Source organism: Pristis pectinata, chromosome 2 (genome assembly GCF_009764475.1).
Source record: "Pristis pectinata isolate sPriPec2 chromosome 2, sPriPec2.1.pri, whole genome shotgun sequence".
Classification (NCBI taxonomy): domain Eukaryota; kingdom Metazoa; phylum Chordata; class Chondrichthyes; order Rhinopristiformes; family Pristidae; genus Pristis; species Pristis pectinata.
This window is the reverse complement of record NC_067406.1, coordinates 51,282,906-51,299,048: the sequence shown is the minus strand read 5'-3', so window position 1 is coordinate 51,299,048 and position 16,143 is coordinate 51,282,906. Positions and strand designations below refer to the sequence as shown.

At 36.9% G+C, this 16,143-nt stretch overlaps 1 protein-coding gene across 1 annotated transcript in view; it reads right to left on the bottom strand.

Annotated features, from left to right (window-relative positions):
• Positions 1-1,278: 1,278 nt before the first annotated feature.
• Positions 1,279-16,143, bottom strand: part of LOC127567376 (uncharacterized) — a 35,231-nt gene continuing 20,366 nt past the window's right edge. The window contains exons 4-6 of the mRNA XM_052010224.1: positions 15,316-15,418; positions 10,114-10,227; positions 1,279-1,484 (exon numbers count right to left, since the gene is read on the bottom strand). Coding sequence (XP_051866184.1) covers positions 1,418-1,484; positions 10,114-10,227; positions 15,316-15,418 — 284 coding nt within the window. The 3' untranslated portion in view covers positions 1,279-1,417. The remainder of the gene's footprint in view (positions 1,485-10,113; positions 10,228-15,315; positions 15,419-16,143) is intronic.

Here is a 16,143-nt window from a genome sequence, read left to right as displayed (position 1 = left end):
TTAAGATGCAAGTTGCAAAGCAAAACACACACTACATTGGAACTTCAATAAACCCCTTTTTGAAATCCATTTTTGACATTTATGTGTTTCTATTGAAATGTTTTGAAAGTCCCTATGAAATGCCAGTGTTCAAGTAAATACATGAATGGGTTAAGGAAGAACAGCTCATTTTCTAACGTTATTTCTGATGTGATTGTAGCATGTACTGTGTCTTAATATCTTTTAACAATGAAATCTATCACTTTAAAATGTTAAATTTCAAGAACTATGTTTTTCAGAAAGTTGACCTCCAGGGGGTTCTTTAAAAAGCAATTACCCTTAAAACCTCAGAATTTTCAAACTCCCCACCCAACTAGTCACTCACCCACTTGCAGGTCCATTCCAGGCCTCCTACTAACAGGCTTCTATAGACATGCTGCCATTCCACAAAGCCCACAGGCTGGAAGGTGTCCAAGCCCCCTTTCCTGTCTCCATTTTTAAGGAATGGAACTTCTAGTCTGGGACAGAAAAATCCTCTCAGAAAATTCATCAATCCTTGATACTGGCTTTAACTTCCTGACTGCAATCACTCATTTTCAAGTGCAGGAATGTTTCTCTATGTGCACCTTTTATTTTAAAGACCACTACTAAGTAGCAATCAGGATCAAAATTCTCAGCTATTTTCCCTTGTTCTAGGGAACTTGGGTCAATTGCAACATCCCTGTTTTCACCTAGTCAAATGCTAACATCAAGATATCTGACAGGAGCTAAAGCTGAAACCTTCCTGACGACTGAGCGACTGGAGACTCCACTTATCCTGCCAGGTAAAACTTCTTTAACTTAGCAGAAAATATTATGGAAACTCAGAAATACTAATGTTAGATAAAACCAACTAAATAAAACCAACACTTCTCAGCCCGAGACCCAATCAGCACACTGTTGCAGTCCATGTGACATTCTATTTATAAATGTAACAGTTAATATACTTTCATTTAGTTTGATTATTTAAAAGTGCTTACAGAATATATAACTGTGTAGAAATGCATTGAATTACTGTCAAATAATTGAAACAAAACACATTTTGAATGGATAGAGGAAGTTTTGTGGGTGTGATTGAGAGCTGTAAATGTGGCTCATGATGGCTGTTCTAATTCTTAACAGAAAGAAACTTTCTATTTAAAGAAAAGGTGAAAATTTTCAGTGCAAAACTTATCAATTATGAATTGAATGAAATCAGTATTCAAAAGGTTATGTTAGATGATAACCGATTCACTAACACTCAGACAAATAGATAGGCACTTCATTTATTTTCTGATATGTGCAGATCTGAAAAACAGGATTGCACTATTAAGAAAAGTTAATAATCCAAAAATCTGATATGTGCAAATAAGGCATTAAAGTTATTATGTGCATTACTCTCTTCAGGATGATTGATGGTTCACCCAACATTTTCTTCATTCACGCCAAAAATAAAGTAAGGGGCAACTTCTGCATTTCGATGGAGTCTAGGTAAGAAAAAGAACCACAATGTCAGTCTCCATATTTAACATTTGCTTTACTAATGCAATGAATTCCTTAAAATTAGCAACAAATCATATTACCAATATGACATACTATTTGCATCAGGAAAGCATATATTTATTGAGTCCTACTGAAAATGAAACCCTAAAAGTGCTTAAGTTAAGCTGGTTATATATTGCCTTTAAAAGAATACCTTGTGTATTTAGAAATGGTAACTGTAAGATTTAACAATGCAATAAGAAATAAGTGTAATACCTTTACTGTATGGATACCAAGTCCACTATCTTTGAGGAAGTAAATTTAAAATCACTGAAAAAGACTTTAAAAAGAACTGCACTGAAGCATTGCAGAGTTTTGCCAGAGGCCACAAGTCTGCTTTTGGCCCAACTAAGTGTTAAAATATGACCACTAGAGTTAGTACAGCTAACAAAATGAGCACAATTTAAATACCCTGACTGATTCAGTGCAATAAACTTCAATTGGAGTATGGCAAGAGTTTGTAGACTAGAACTTCAATGTCAAAGATTATGGAAAACACAGACACACCTATTTTTGGGCTCAGATCTCAGTTCATGTTTCCAATTCACAGATCTGTTGTATTGGTTTGATCAGTTACAGTTGAATCTGGCACAAAACTAACAGAAACTAGAAGAAACATTTGTGCCGCACAAGTCCCAGCCAATAACGATATCCAACAAGAGAAAATCCAGCTATCCCCCCCTGAAATTCAACGGCATTACCATCAAGTAGCCATATATACAATGTGGCTACAAGAGTAGGTCAGAGACTAGGAATCCAACAGCGAGTAACTCACCTCCTAACTCCTCAAAGCCTGTCCACCGTCTACAACAATCAAGTCAGGAGTGTGATGGAATACTCTTCACTTGCCTGGATGAGTGCAGCTTCAAAAACACACTCAAGAAGTTCAATATCACACCCGACGTAGCAGGCCACTTGACAGATACCCCATCCACAACCACTCACTTCACCATCGACACACAGTAGCAGCAGTTTGCACTGCAGAAACTCACCAAGACTCCTTAGACAGCACCTTCCAAACCCACAACCTATACTAGCTAGAAGGACAAGGGGAGCAAAAGTATGGGAACACCACCACCTGGAAGTTGCCCTCCAAGCCACACACCATCCTGACTTGGAAGTACATTGCCGTTCCTTCACTTTCGCTGGGACAAAATTCTGGAACTCCCTCCCCAATAGCATTGTGGGTAGACCCACACCACAAGGACTACAGTGATTCAGTAAGGCAGCTCATCACCACCTTCTCAAGGGCAATTAAAATGCTGGCCCAGCCTGCGAGGCCCACATCTTTTGAATTAATTTTTAAATCTGTATATTTCATCGAATAAAACTAATTCACATTATTTCAGCTGCTGTGCTTATAAAAGGCATGACGACAATCGAATTGAAAAAGAATGGCTCTACCCTCTAAATATACTTTTGGGAAGTTGCAGTAGATACTACTGCACTTGCACCCGAGGACTGAACTACTGATTGGGAAACACGAGTTTGAATCCTGCCACTGTAGCTGGGAAATTTAAATTAAGAAATTATGTACATTTGGAATGAAAAGTCAGTTTCAGTAATGGTGATCTTGAAAGAATCAGATCTTCATTAAAAACCCAATCAGACTCACGAATGACATTCAGGATGGGAAACCTGCCATTCTTACCTTATTCTGGCCTATATGTGACTCCACATCAACCAACATGGTTGACTCTTCTGAAAAGAACAAATAGCTACTTAGTTGAAGTGATAATTAGGGCAGGATAATCAATGTCTGCTCTACCAGCAAAGTCCCGTCTCCTGAACAAAACAGATCACTTTCTATGGTCCACTTAAAAAGTAGAAAAAAAAACTGGATTTTCATTTCTCACACATATGCTGCAACCACTCAATAAGATGTTTTAAAACAACCAAGCATTTGACCACTGTTGACTTGGGTAACAATAATAATCATAGAGAACTACAGAGGGAAAATCCATCAAGTTCCTAAATTAAATGTAATTCTTCATTAAATTGCTAAAACAAACTGCTAAAGAACAATTACTCCATATAGGCACAGAAATTCAAGTGCACTCTAATGGGTGCATTAAATGGCCAGATTAGAAGCTTGCCAACTAGAATTTCAGGCAGGGGCCTGACATTATAAATTTCAGTGCTAAAGAGGCTGCAGCACCTTCTTGGGGCCAAAAATGGGCCACCTGGGACCAAGGCCAGGTCTGGAGGAGATGAAGCATCAATGATCACAAACCCAATTCAGGCATAGGCAGATTAGGGGTAGTGGGAGACGAGTGAGTGAAAAGGGTCAGGGCTCAAGAGATCAGCAGTGGGTGGGGGGTAGGGGTAGGAGAAGATTGTCATCATGGTGCTAAGGATCCATCCAGCCCAATGCTGCAATATGAACAGCTGGTTCTCTTGGGAGTGCTGAATGATGGTCATTGTCAGGATAACTAGTCTAACTTCCCTTGCATTGATCTGAAAGGAGCATTTCACCAGATGCACATCTGTTGCTGAAATCATCTCAGACCTGCAAGTGTGACTCATGCCGTGAAGTTTCTGATTGAATTTCCCAACAGAATTGAAAGCACATGGGTATGTCAACACTGCATTTTGCTCTATGCTAAGTACACTCACAGCCACATAGCAGCGAAGCAAACAGCACTATATATTCTAATTCCTAGGCCATCCTGTTTTATGTGACAGTATCTATAAATTGTTTTAACATTCAGTGAACACCCAAACCTGACAAATAAGCAACTAAAAGCTAACTTGATGTGAAATCGCAATGGAATTTAAATGATAATACTTGAAGTATAAATCACTGGTTGGGAAATGGGAAAATGTCACAGTCATCTATAGAGAAAGTTGAAGAGATTGACCAGCAAGTACTGTGTAATAGTTAAATTTGGCACAAAAAATGCACATCTGTCCCTGAAATCAATTTTTTTTAAAAAACATTGTACTGATGAATACTTGACCTTCCATCAAAATGAAAGATCAGGTAATATAGCTGGAATCAGCTGAGTTAATAGATTAAACCGCTACAATTTACCTTTTGTTCAAAACCTCCATAGAAATACAAATAGAGATTTAACCTGCATCCTGACAGATAAGGCTATACTTTAGATGCTGGAAATCTAAAACAACTCTGGTGAAGGATCATCAACCTGAAATGCTGTGTCCCTGCTTGACTTGCTAAGTATTTGCAGCATTTTCTGTTTGATTCAGATTTCTATTTATTTTGCTTTTATACTTGGTGTGGTCAAATGAAATTTATCCTTTCATTTTAAAACAAGCATATCAACATTGGTAAATTGGTTTATTATAGTCACATGTACCGAGGTACAGTTGAAAAACTGCATTGTATACCATCCATACAAATCTTTTCATCACATCAGTGCATTGAGGTAGTACAAAGGAAAACAACAACAGAATGCAGTATAAGTGTTGCAATTAAAGAGAAAGTGCAGTGCAGGCAGACAATAAGGTGCAAGGCCATAACAAGGCAGACTGCGAAGTCAAGAGTCCACCTCATCATACTCAGGGGACTGTTCAATAGTCTTATAACAGTAAGATAGAAGCTGTCATTGAGCCTGGTGGTATGTGCTTTCAGGCTTTTGTACCTTCTGCCCAATGGGAGGGGGGAGAAGAGAAAATGTCCGGGGTGGGTGGGGTCTTTGATTATGCTGGCTGCTTTACCGAGGCAGTGAGAAGTGTGGACAGAGTCCATGGAGGGAGGCAGGTTTCCGTGATGTGCTGAGCTGTGTAAATAACTCCGTAGTTTCTTGTGGTAGAGCAGTTGTCATACCAAGCTGTGATGCATCCAGATAGGATGCTTTCTATAGTGCATCTATAAAAATTGGTGAGGGTCAAAGGGGACATGCCAAATTTCTTTAGCCTCCTGAGGAAGTAGAGGATCTGTTGCACTTTCTTGGCCGTGGCATCTACGTGGTTGGCCAGGACAGGCTTTTGGTGATGTGAACTTGAACATGTCTGGCAAAATTGTGTTTCAAAGAGTTTAATGACTGCTGTAACCAGTCTTACTTTAGAATCCAAAGTTCAGGATTCACCTTTATTATTGAAGAGAAAGCTCACAGCCTACAGGCAGAATACCTGCTGTTTTTCTTTTTCTTTTTACTAAGCACACAAGTAGAAACCAAAATCTGATATTCCCTGGTTAATAGAGGCAAAGCAGTTTAGGAAATAAAGTAGTATCTTTACTTGCCAATAACAATGACTGGATGACGCTAACACACAACTTCATAAATAAACTGGGTATTTGAAATGTTTACCCATATATTGCCTTAATTACCATAAATGTGACGTATCACTGCTGGTAATCCACACTTCTTGGTCAGACCGAAACCCATCAACATGCGCAAGAGTCCAAACCGAAACCATTAGCAATTTATTGCGTAACTACATAAACGTATAGCAGGAAATGCAAAACTTGGACTAATCATAACTTTGCCCAAAGTACACAAAAACTTTTTTTTCCAGTAAATTATATTTGAAATCGCAAAGCAGAAATTCACACAAATAGCCAAAGATTTCATAAGCTTCTTCAAATATACATGCTATTTTAAATCCTTCTTTGTAAAATGATTGAGTACAGGTCAGTTTTCTGAAGTTATAGCACAGGAAACATCACTCAATTCTTGCTAGATTTCTATCTGTAGCTAACAATTCTAATCCCAGCTCTCTGGCCCTTCTCCATATCTTTCTTCATATTTTCTTTCCAAGTACTTTTCTTTTCCAAATACTTTTAAATTATGTTATAGTCTCTACCGGAATAATGTTAAAGAACTCCATGTTTCAAGGAGAAATTTTTCTCTAACTGCCTTGTCTTCCAGCAACGATGTTTAGTCCTCTCCCCAAGTCACTGATTAATGTAAATTCACCATCATTTTATATTTAATTTTGCTTTAAACCAGGAAAACCCTTGCTCTCTTTTAAGAGTGAGAATTCAGGTAAAAGCAGTGATTAAGCTAAATGGAGGATTGTTTTAAATTTAATCCAACCTTCATAGGTTGGGGCATAGAATACAAAAGGTGGGACGTTATGTTGCAACTTTACAAAACACTGGTTAGACTGCGCTTAGAATATTGTGTACAGTCCTGGTCAGCACACTATAGGAAGAATGTGGTTGTGCTGGAGTGCAGAAAGATTCACCAGGATGTTGCCTGGATTGGAGGACTTTAGTCGTAGGGCGAGATTGGGTAGGCTGGGCTTGTTTTCCCTGCAGTGAAGAAAGCAGAGGGGTGATAGAGACACACAAAATTATAATACGTACAAATAGGTACAGAGTCAGAATCTTTTTCCTATGGTATGGATATAAAAAACAATAGGGTAGAGGATTAAGGTGAGAGGAAGGAGTTCTAAGTGTGATTGAGGGGAAAGTTTGGTTGATATCTGGAACGTGCTGTCAGAGAAGCTGGTGGAATCAAATACAATCACTTTGTTTAAGACACATATAGACAGGCACTTGACTAGGCAAGGCACAGAAGGGCACAGACATAATGCAGGCAACTGTGACTAACGTAGATGGGCAAAAATGTCAGTTGACATGGTGGGCTGAAGAACCCATTTCTGTCTTGTACGACTATATCCTTATGATGCCATAACCATCAAGAAACCAAAAGAATTCAATTAGCCAGCCATTTCACAACTCTTCCAATCTTACGACTTTCAATTGACTTCCATGAAGTTCCTGCCCAGCAATGCTAGAATACCACCAGCTTTCCTGCATCTCTGGATTAGTAAATTCTGGCTTTGGATCCTAATCTCTGGGGTATATTTCTGTTCCATTTTCTTTCACTCCCTCCTCCCAACCTACCCAACAAAATGTAGTATTCTATCCTCCTACAGCATTAAACACCATTTGTCATCTATCTCCCCAATCCACCATCCTGCCTACAGATTCATGTAATCTGATAAGTTTCCTAAATGCCTAGAAATTATATCACCACTGAAATCAAAATCAGTTATTTGTTCCTGTCTAACACATACATGAACAAGAGCCTAAGGCACACCTCTTCTCCAATCCTACCGACCTCAAGATATTTACCTGTCTCCACTGTGTCCTGAAGTCATCGATCCATCTATATAGTCACAGCATTAGTACCATCTGCTTTCATTTTCATAACTATTCTGACGTGATGCTTAGCAAGATTCAACTTAATACACACGACATTCATAGGATACTCACTTTTTAGATGCTGTCATTTTTTTCCCAAAAAAATGAAGCATGACCTTCACTTTCCAGATGCATGCCAGCTGTCCCAGATTAACTTATGCCCTTCCAAATGTTCACAAACGTCATCCGTACATTGAGTCTTCAGGCAAAGCTAATTGATTCGTTATTTTCCAATAGATACATGTCTCTTTTTTTTTGAAGAGGAGAGAACATTTTCCACCCTGCAGTGCTTTGGCTGAATTCCCATTGCTAAGGCTCGTTTTTAAATCATTAATGGCTCACTTATTTCTTCCCCAACCTATTTGGAGGTCCACACCATCAAGACTGACTTGACTTCATGCCCATTAACATTTTGATTACATCATTTTTGAATACTTACTTCAACTACCCTACATCCTGCTCAGATTCTCCGACAGTTCTGGTGTTTTATTAGAATGAGCATCATCTACATTGTATTCAACCATTCTTTTCTAGTCGATTCACTGCTTCATTCACCATTTTATCCCCTAACAATTAAGGAAGGTTTTACCCCCACACATTTACAGAACTCAAGGGAATGTTTTGCACAAAAATCTCAAATTTATGACAAAACTAAGTACATTGAAATTATATAAATTCTGCTATATGTATTTGATTCATATAAAGTTACATTAACTATTTCACTAAAGTAGCAGACAGAAGATATTTATACAAGCATTTTAACTATTTATTCAAGATAAAAAGGATGCATTTTCAAGATTGAAATGTAAAATAAGCCAGAAAGATGAAAAATGCTTAAAACCGCCTCATCTTAAAATTTGTGGGGTAAATACTGAGCAAGTGATTGGTACCAACGTCAGTGAATAAAAACAATATCAGAAAACTTAAGTAGCTGGACTGAATTTATCAAAGTTTTGTCACAAATGTAGATCTTTGCTACACATATGTTTAACTATGCTTTTTTGTTATCTTAATAGCTAACTTGTAAAACATGAACAAAAACAAAATTGATGTAACAATAATGCAATGCATTTCAATAATAAACTGCTCTGCATGTTTATTTCCTAAAATAAAGCCGTAAAGACATAATCTGACAGAACCTTTGACTCTTGTTTCAAGTCAAGCCTCCTTCTGCCCAATAAGCAGATGTACAATACTTATTGCTTCCTGTCCCTAATAGGCATTCATTATCACCAGCCTATAATTTTTAACAGCTGCTTGAAGCAGATATCCAATAAGCAAAGAATACTTCTTAGCTACTGCATTTAAATGAATTTCCATTCAAAATGATATTAGTTGGCAGAAACAGCTACTGAAAGGCAATTTGTAAGTTTTTTTTATATGGACAAGTCTAATGCCTTCTATCTTTAAACATTTCCGTCTGTACCAATCACTGAAATTCCTTTCCTACATTTTAGTAGCTGAAGCAGGATAGCTGATTTGGCCCTTGGGACATTTGCTGCATTACATTTCATCATACAACAGCCAATTCGTATACCAGCTTGCTATGGAAACACTTGGCAATGCGGCTTTTGTCCCCAGTCACCAGTTCTTTGTAAGAAAATCGATATCCAACAACAAAATTGTTATAAATCATGTCCATAATGAAAAATTCAACACCGACATATTTACGAACAAAATTGCCTAAAAATTCACCTGCTCCTTTTGTAGTGTTGTTGCATAGCACTCCAATAACCACTTCAGTTGTGAGTCCACCACAGCCAAGTCCAGTAGCACCCAAGATGCAAGGTGTCAGAACTTTGTTTACCAGCTTTCTTCACACCCTAATGAAAATGAGGAAAACCTGGAACCATGTCCGGATTGGTTGAAGGGGAGAAGGGAACTGATCAGAGCCTTGTAAGATGGGTGGCTGGAGTTGGAGCTGGTGAGGTTGCCCAGATTTCATCCCAACCCTAAACATGTTACTGTCTTGTAGTGAACTATTTTGATTATTTTGTATTCTATAACTTTATTACTCTTTAATGCATTATATATTGCAAGATGGAAAGGTAAGCAGCAGAAAGGTAGGTACATTTAGTAAAAAAAAAGTACCAGCTCTCCCAAACTTAGGCACATTTTGACATCAAGTGGACCAAATCAATTAAAGTATAATAGTTTGAAAATTTTGGAACTTATGACATTTTATTTATTTAATAAATAATTGCTTCTCCAAGATTCAAAGACTGAATTGATTTTCTTTGAAACTATAGGCTGCAATGATAAATGAAAACCTCATTATGTTGTAAATGTTTTGTGCCATTATGGTGGATAACCCTTGGACAGAAAGCATATTTAGGTAGAGTAACCACACTTAAGTAATGTTAAGCCCAGATAACTAGCAAGAAACCATGGTCCATAATTTTCTAAAACAAAATAAGATTCAAATAAGCCATGACACCTTAGTAGATGCACCTTACCTTAGAAATGCTCGTAGTCTTTCATCTCGTCTCCACTTTTTATAAAATGAATAGGACAGGTACATCAGGATTACTGCACCAATGCAACCAAACACAGCTCCAGTCAGCACATCGCTACTCAGAAAAGAAAACAAAATATCCATTGAAGAAATGAAGTGATGCTTAAACATTGCCAATACTATACAGAAATATCTGCATGACAAAATTCCCACTCAGACTTTGGACTTGCAAAGAAAACCTTTCAAAAATAAACTGTGTTAAATCAAATTATAATCAACATCTTCCTAAAAAGGTGCTTCAACTTTTTTGATGGTTGATTTTGTTTTAAAAGGAGTAGCAGAACATTTATTTAAAAATAGCTATTCAAATATTTGCCTGGTAGTTTACAATAACCTATTGCACCAAATAGAAGAGAGTATTTGAGATCTCTCCTACATCATGTCCATGAAGGGAATACATTTATGCATCCATATTTTGAATTTCAATTGCATATTGAAAATTTTCAATTGCAAAACTATCCATAAAATATTCTTTTATTAAAACATTTATCTTATCCAATTGACTGTTTAAAATGGAGCTTTATCAGGTTCCCGTACAGGAATATATCCTGAGTTTGCCCTAGAGCTGAGTCTTAAGCAATATACAATAATGCCATGGAGAAGCAGTCTGTTCCAACTTTTATCCAAGCATTTGCCTAGTCATTAAAAAAAACTTTTTTTTGAAAATTAATGCAGGATTGTATGGACAGACTCATTATTTCAGTCACTTCAAACTGCTCACCCTTTCTCCCAACTCCAGAATTCCCAATCCACATGGACCCCTCTCTCTAGTCTCTTACTTTCTTTTGATTACCATGATGGATAACTATCAACAGGACATTGACTGCCTTGATTTTTCCATTCTTCTCGCTCATTCTAACCTGCTCCCTCTGAACTTGCAGCACTCTGCTCACTAAGAATCAACGCTTAAGTCATTGGCAAACTTGCCAACAAAGGTTATGATGTTGCGGTGAGGCAAACCGACCTCCACCTCGCAGATCATCAGCTCTCAGACATCTTGTCATACCTCCATTACTCCACCAGTGAATATCAGGCCATCATCCCCCAGACAATCGCATCCTCATTTCTACAAGTGTTCTTCCTGCCACAGCATCCAGTGTGGTAGTCTGCCTGCCCCACTCAGTCTGCTTCTATCTCCTGCCAAGATTCACAAGTAGGACTGTCCAGGCAAAAGTATGATCAAGCCATCTGCAATAGTACCATATCTTGAGTACTGTGTACTCAGGGTACATATTTGATGTAGGATAAATAGTCATTGGAGAGAAAAGCCACACAGCTAATATCCAACAATAATCCTTCAAAAAAAAAGGTTTTCTGTCCTTGAGAACCAGCAGTCAAATGGTGGCATTAGAGAAGAATTTAAATAGTATGGATGTAATGAACCTGGAAAATTATTACATTAAATTGTTGGTATGGTATAAAGAGAATATGGCTTTAAACTCAAAGGGGAAATTTAGATTTGAGAGCAAGAAAGAATAATCTGGCCATACTCCTGGATAGAATTGTGAAAGAAAGAAACATTTAAAAAGAACAATTGGCTGCTGCAGGATGGGAGTCAATCTGGGATCTTTTTGGAAGTTTGAATCTGTATCATTTTAATTATTTTGAGATGGTCTTTAGAGGAACTCTGCTGAAAATTTCTGATGACACCAAGATAACAGTCAAGAGAATGATGGGTGAGGAACAAGAGAGGAGGACAGATGCATGGTAGTGGAGTTTGCAAATAAGTGACTGGTAGACATCAAACCAAGCACTGGGCTCAGCTAGGATTTGTAGTGTAATGTGCAACCAGGAACAGAGAATTAATGGATACGTTTGTAAATAAATCGCAATGATTTCCACTAGTAACCTTTGTGTCTCTTGAAAGCCCTAAATACATTTCATTGTAAATTCATAAAGTGGCTCCATTTTCATGTTGAATTTTATAAACAGTGCTTTAACAACTTAAGGCCTTTACTGATGGGTCAGTACTACAGCACTATTTTTGCCACTGTAATCAAACAATGTACAGATACATAGAAAGGGGATATCTGTCTTTCATGGCTGGTGTTAATCCCATGGGGGAGTTTCAGCTACAGGTTGTACACCCCTCCTAAGCAGGTAGTTCTACCCTGAAACAAATGTGTGAAGGTGATTACATTCAACAGCCAGTATCCTTGCACATGTTTAGTTCCAGCTACTGAAGACTAAGTTCATCACCACATTGTTTAAAGCACACAGCACTATTAATCTTAATGCCAACGGAATACTGTATAGCTCTACTCAGCTGACTCAAACACAAACTGTACAATCTAAAGATATCAACACACCCTCATTGTTGAACTTAATGCGTCACACTTAGTCTAAACTGAAGCAGATGTGGTTCCAAATGCACTTTATAAACAAATTTTCAATTTACAGGAAGCATACTCAAAATTTTAACGAAGAAGCACAACTCAACTTTGATGACTGGTTTTGCAATTTAACCACAAGAAAGAATTTCAGGGAAAAAAAATCAGTAAGATCATTCCATGTCATTCATATAATGACTTGCTGTTTACACGTGGCTATGCTGCCGAAAAATGACTCCTCTTGTATTTTGTTTGTGCCACCATAAAGAAGCTGAAAACAAATAATGAAACTTTAAAATTACATTTGTTAATGTGGATTAAATAAATGTGAAATAGATTTTTTATGCAAAAGGAATTCTGTTTTATGATTGCTAAAATTAGTCAAATCAATCCTGAAATACCTTTACCATACCACATTTTCCTGAAGAACAGAAATCATAGCAAGCATTTGTCAGATCTGCCTCTCCTTTTGTATGATAATCCATGATATAGTTATGTACAATTTTAAAATATTAGGAAATCATGAGAAGGGATATTGTAGGTTGTGTCAAACTATGTAGCTATAAAACATAAGATGCAGTGACTTTTAAGCTGATCTTTAAGACTGTTCTAAGAATCTGCATGACACACACCAAAAGCAACAGTTAATCTATTCAACCAAGATAAATATGTATAAATGAACATATGCACATCTTAAAATAAGCCTCAACCATCACTATCAGCAATATTTTACCCTTCATATTTATTTTGGTTTGAATCTATTATTCTAATCAGCCTCCAGGGAATCTTTGCAACTGATTTTTTTCAAATCTCAACACTTTCCTCAATGCTGATCTGCTCTTCACTTTCCTCCTCTTCAAATACTAACTTTAAACTTTTCATACGTGGAGGTATTCCGGCTGTCACTAAATACAATATACAAACTAAATATACAAAAGCATATTGACCCCTATCCAATACTAACAGACTATATACATTGTCCTAATTGGCTGTCATACAAGCTCAAATCAACTCATTTACTATGGTGTCACATTCTCTCAATTCAGAAAACAGGCTAATTATTCCATCATTCCTTTCAGTCATATTCTATTCTAATTAAGTAAATTCAGTTTGAACTGGGTTGGGTTGTTTATCCAATGACAATATTGCTTGAATATATTTAGTGTGTAATTCACTCATATCAATAAGCATCGCATGGTTGTGATGATAATGAATTGGAGGATTCCTACAGGTTGGAAGCTGAATAAGATGGCACTTGGAGAGTCCTAACTTGATTTAAGGAAACAGGATTCAATCGTATGGGTTGGAACAAAACAGTTTTCCATTTTTTGATGTTAATATGGATTGAGGTTTCAAAGGTAATGATTTGCTGTCCTCTACTGGTGAAAGTTAAAAGGAATTGTAGGTTGTCAGTGTTATTTAACAGCCAATTAAAAATAGCAGAGAAAACTAAAAAAATGAAGGTGGTTTTAAACTGTCTGAATATAAAAAGAGGCTATTGAGGTTAGATCGACTTCAGTGCAGTAGGACCTGAATGGCAGTGACTTTTCTCGTTATCTCATGCCCGAGCTTGGACCACAACTTGAAATAGTTCCTGCAGGCAGCAAATTATTTACTGCAATTTTTTTTGAGGGAGAAAGTTTCTGAACTGTTTCCTGAACTTTCTTCTGGATAGTTTTTAAGGTTAGATTTCACACCTGTAGAAAAAGGATTCTACAACCCTGCATTACATTATTACGACACATAACCTTACCCTTGGAGTTCTAATAATATTCTGCTGAATCTGCATTGTCTCTCCAAGGCCAATTATCCTTTGTTCAGAGCACTAACAGTATAAATACTCCAAATGTGATCTAACCAGGGATATTGTTCAGCTGTACTGCATCATTCCATCCTTAAAGCAAATGATATTTCTGCTTGAATACTTTTGCATCTGACTGCAATGTTTTAGTAAATTGACTACATAGACCCCTAAATTTTGAGCTTCATTGCTCTACTTCAGTTTAAGAAAAATGCTTAGATCCAGCCAATTTTTAGATTGAAGTAAATGCCTATCTTCATGGAAATTAATCTGTCACGGATATGCCCACTCACTTACTCCATCAATGCCTCCTCGTAATTTAAATGCTCATTATATACTAACAATGCCATCAATTTCTATGCCATGAGTAAACTTGAATATATGGCACTCTATTAACAACTCATTAATTAATATAGATAAGGCCACAGCCCACTTCACTGTGAAACACCACTTGTCACCTTCTGCTATTCAATTACACTTCTATTATCACTTCCCCCCACCCTCCACCTTACACCAGAACCAATCTCCTAACCAACTCATTGATTTTCCTTCACATCCATGAGTTTTCATTTTAGTTAATGGTTTCTATAATAGTACCTTATTAAATTCCTTCTGGAAATCTATTTATTTCACAGGACTTAAATATCTTCTATCCTTTATAAATCCACAGTAGTTCCATCCAGTCAGCACAATTTCTTTAAGTGCATAGTTACTCTGTCCTTAATTACACATTCCAATCACTTCCCCAGAATAGATGTCGGACTAAAGGAATTCAAGACTTCTATCTGTTTCATTCTTGCTTTTAAGCAGTGGCATTACATTTACAGTTTATTTTATATAATTAATAAATGTCTTTCTTTAGCCACCAGATTAATTTTAGCATTTATCCTGCTACCATAACATTACATAAAAATTGTTTTTTTAAGTATTTTGACAAAAAATTTGATGCATAGTTGGAAGTGGTCACTTATACATAATGGTACTTTGAAACCAATATGCAAGTTATACATACGAGCTGAGTAACTTGGCATGGTTCCAGTGGCCATCTGAATTGGACTGTGCTTTTGTTCTTGACGTGGATCGTGATGTTAAAGATTGAGTACTTGGTTCTATTCCTGAAATGCAAAAAAAATGCAATTTAACGAAAGGTACCAACGCCTTTTTGTAACTTTAAACCTAGAATCAAGGCACTCTTTTCCATGTTGGTTTGATATAGTTCCTAAAAGTCTGACAGAGTATCTTATTCTGTGTAAAATCTGGATTTTTTTTAATTTCAAAGTGAAGAATGGAATATAAAACTGATATGGAGTTGACAAGGAGATTTAAATGGTTCTCATCAACTTGTGAAGTTTTCATTTGCTTCTAAACTGTAATATTTCCTAAAAATTGTGACTGCTCACTATAAGATATTGAATGAAGGTGGCCCAGGAGAAAAAGTCCAAACAGGATTTTAGTGGTAGCCAAGTTAAGAGATGACATTAATTTTAACAAATCCCATTCCTGGGATTTGTTAAAGTGATGGCAGTTGTACGCTCAATGCGAACAGTCCCATTCGATGTTGGCTCATTTGGTCTATGAGTGGTTACAAACAGAATGCACAATGAACAGAGTAAAGCTAAGAATTTGATCAATGTTGGAGGGGGGAGAAGTGTTGCTACGCGTTTCTAATACATGCAGTAATTTGTGTAACCTTGAGATAATAATTAACTCAAATTTGACAAGAGCTGCAATGTTTAATACAAGTCTGTATGTAGAGCAAAAGAACTTGCAATAGAATAAAAAGTGGTTATAAATAAAACAAGTTAAGATACAGTAGAGTGGGTTGAGAATCGAGATTATA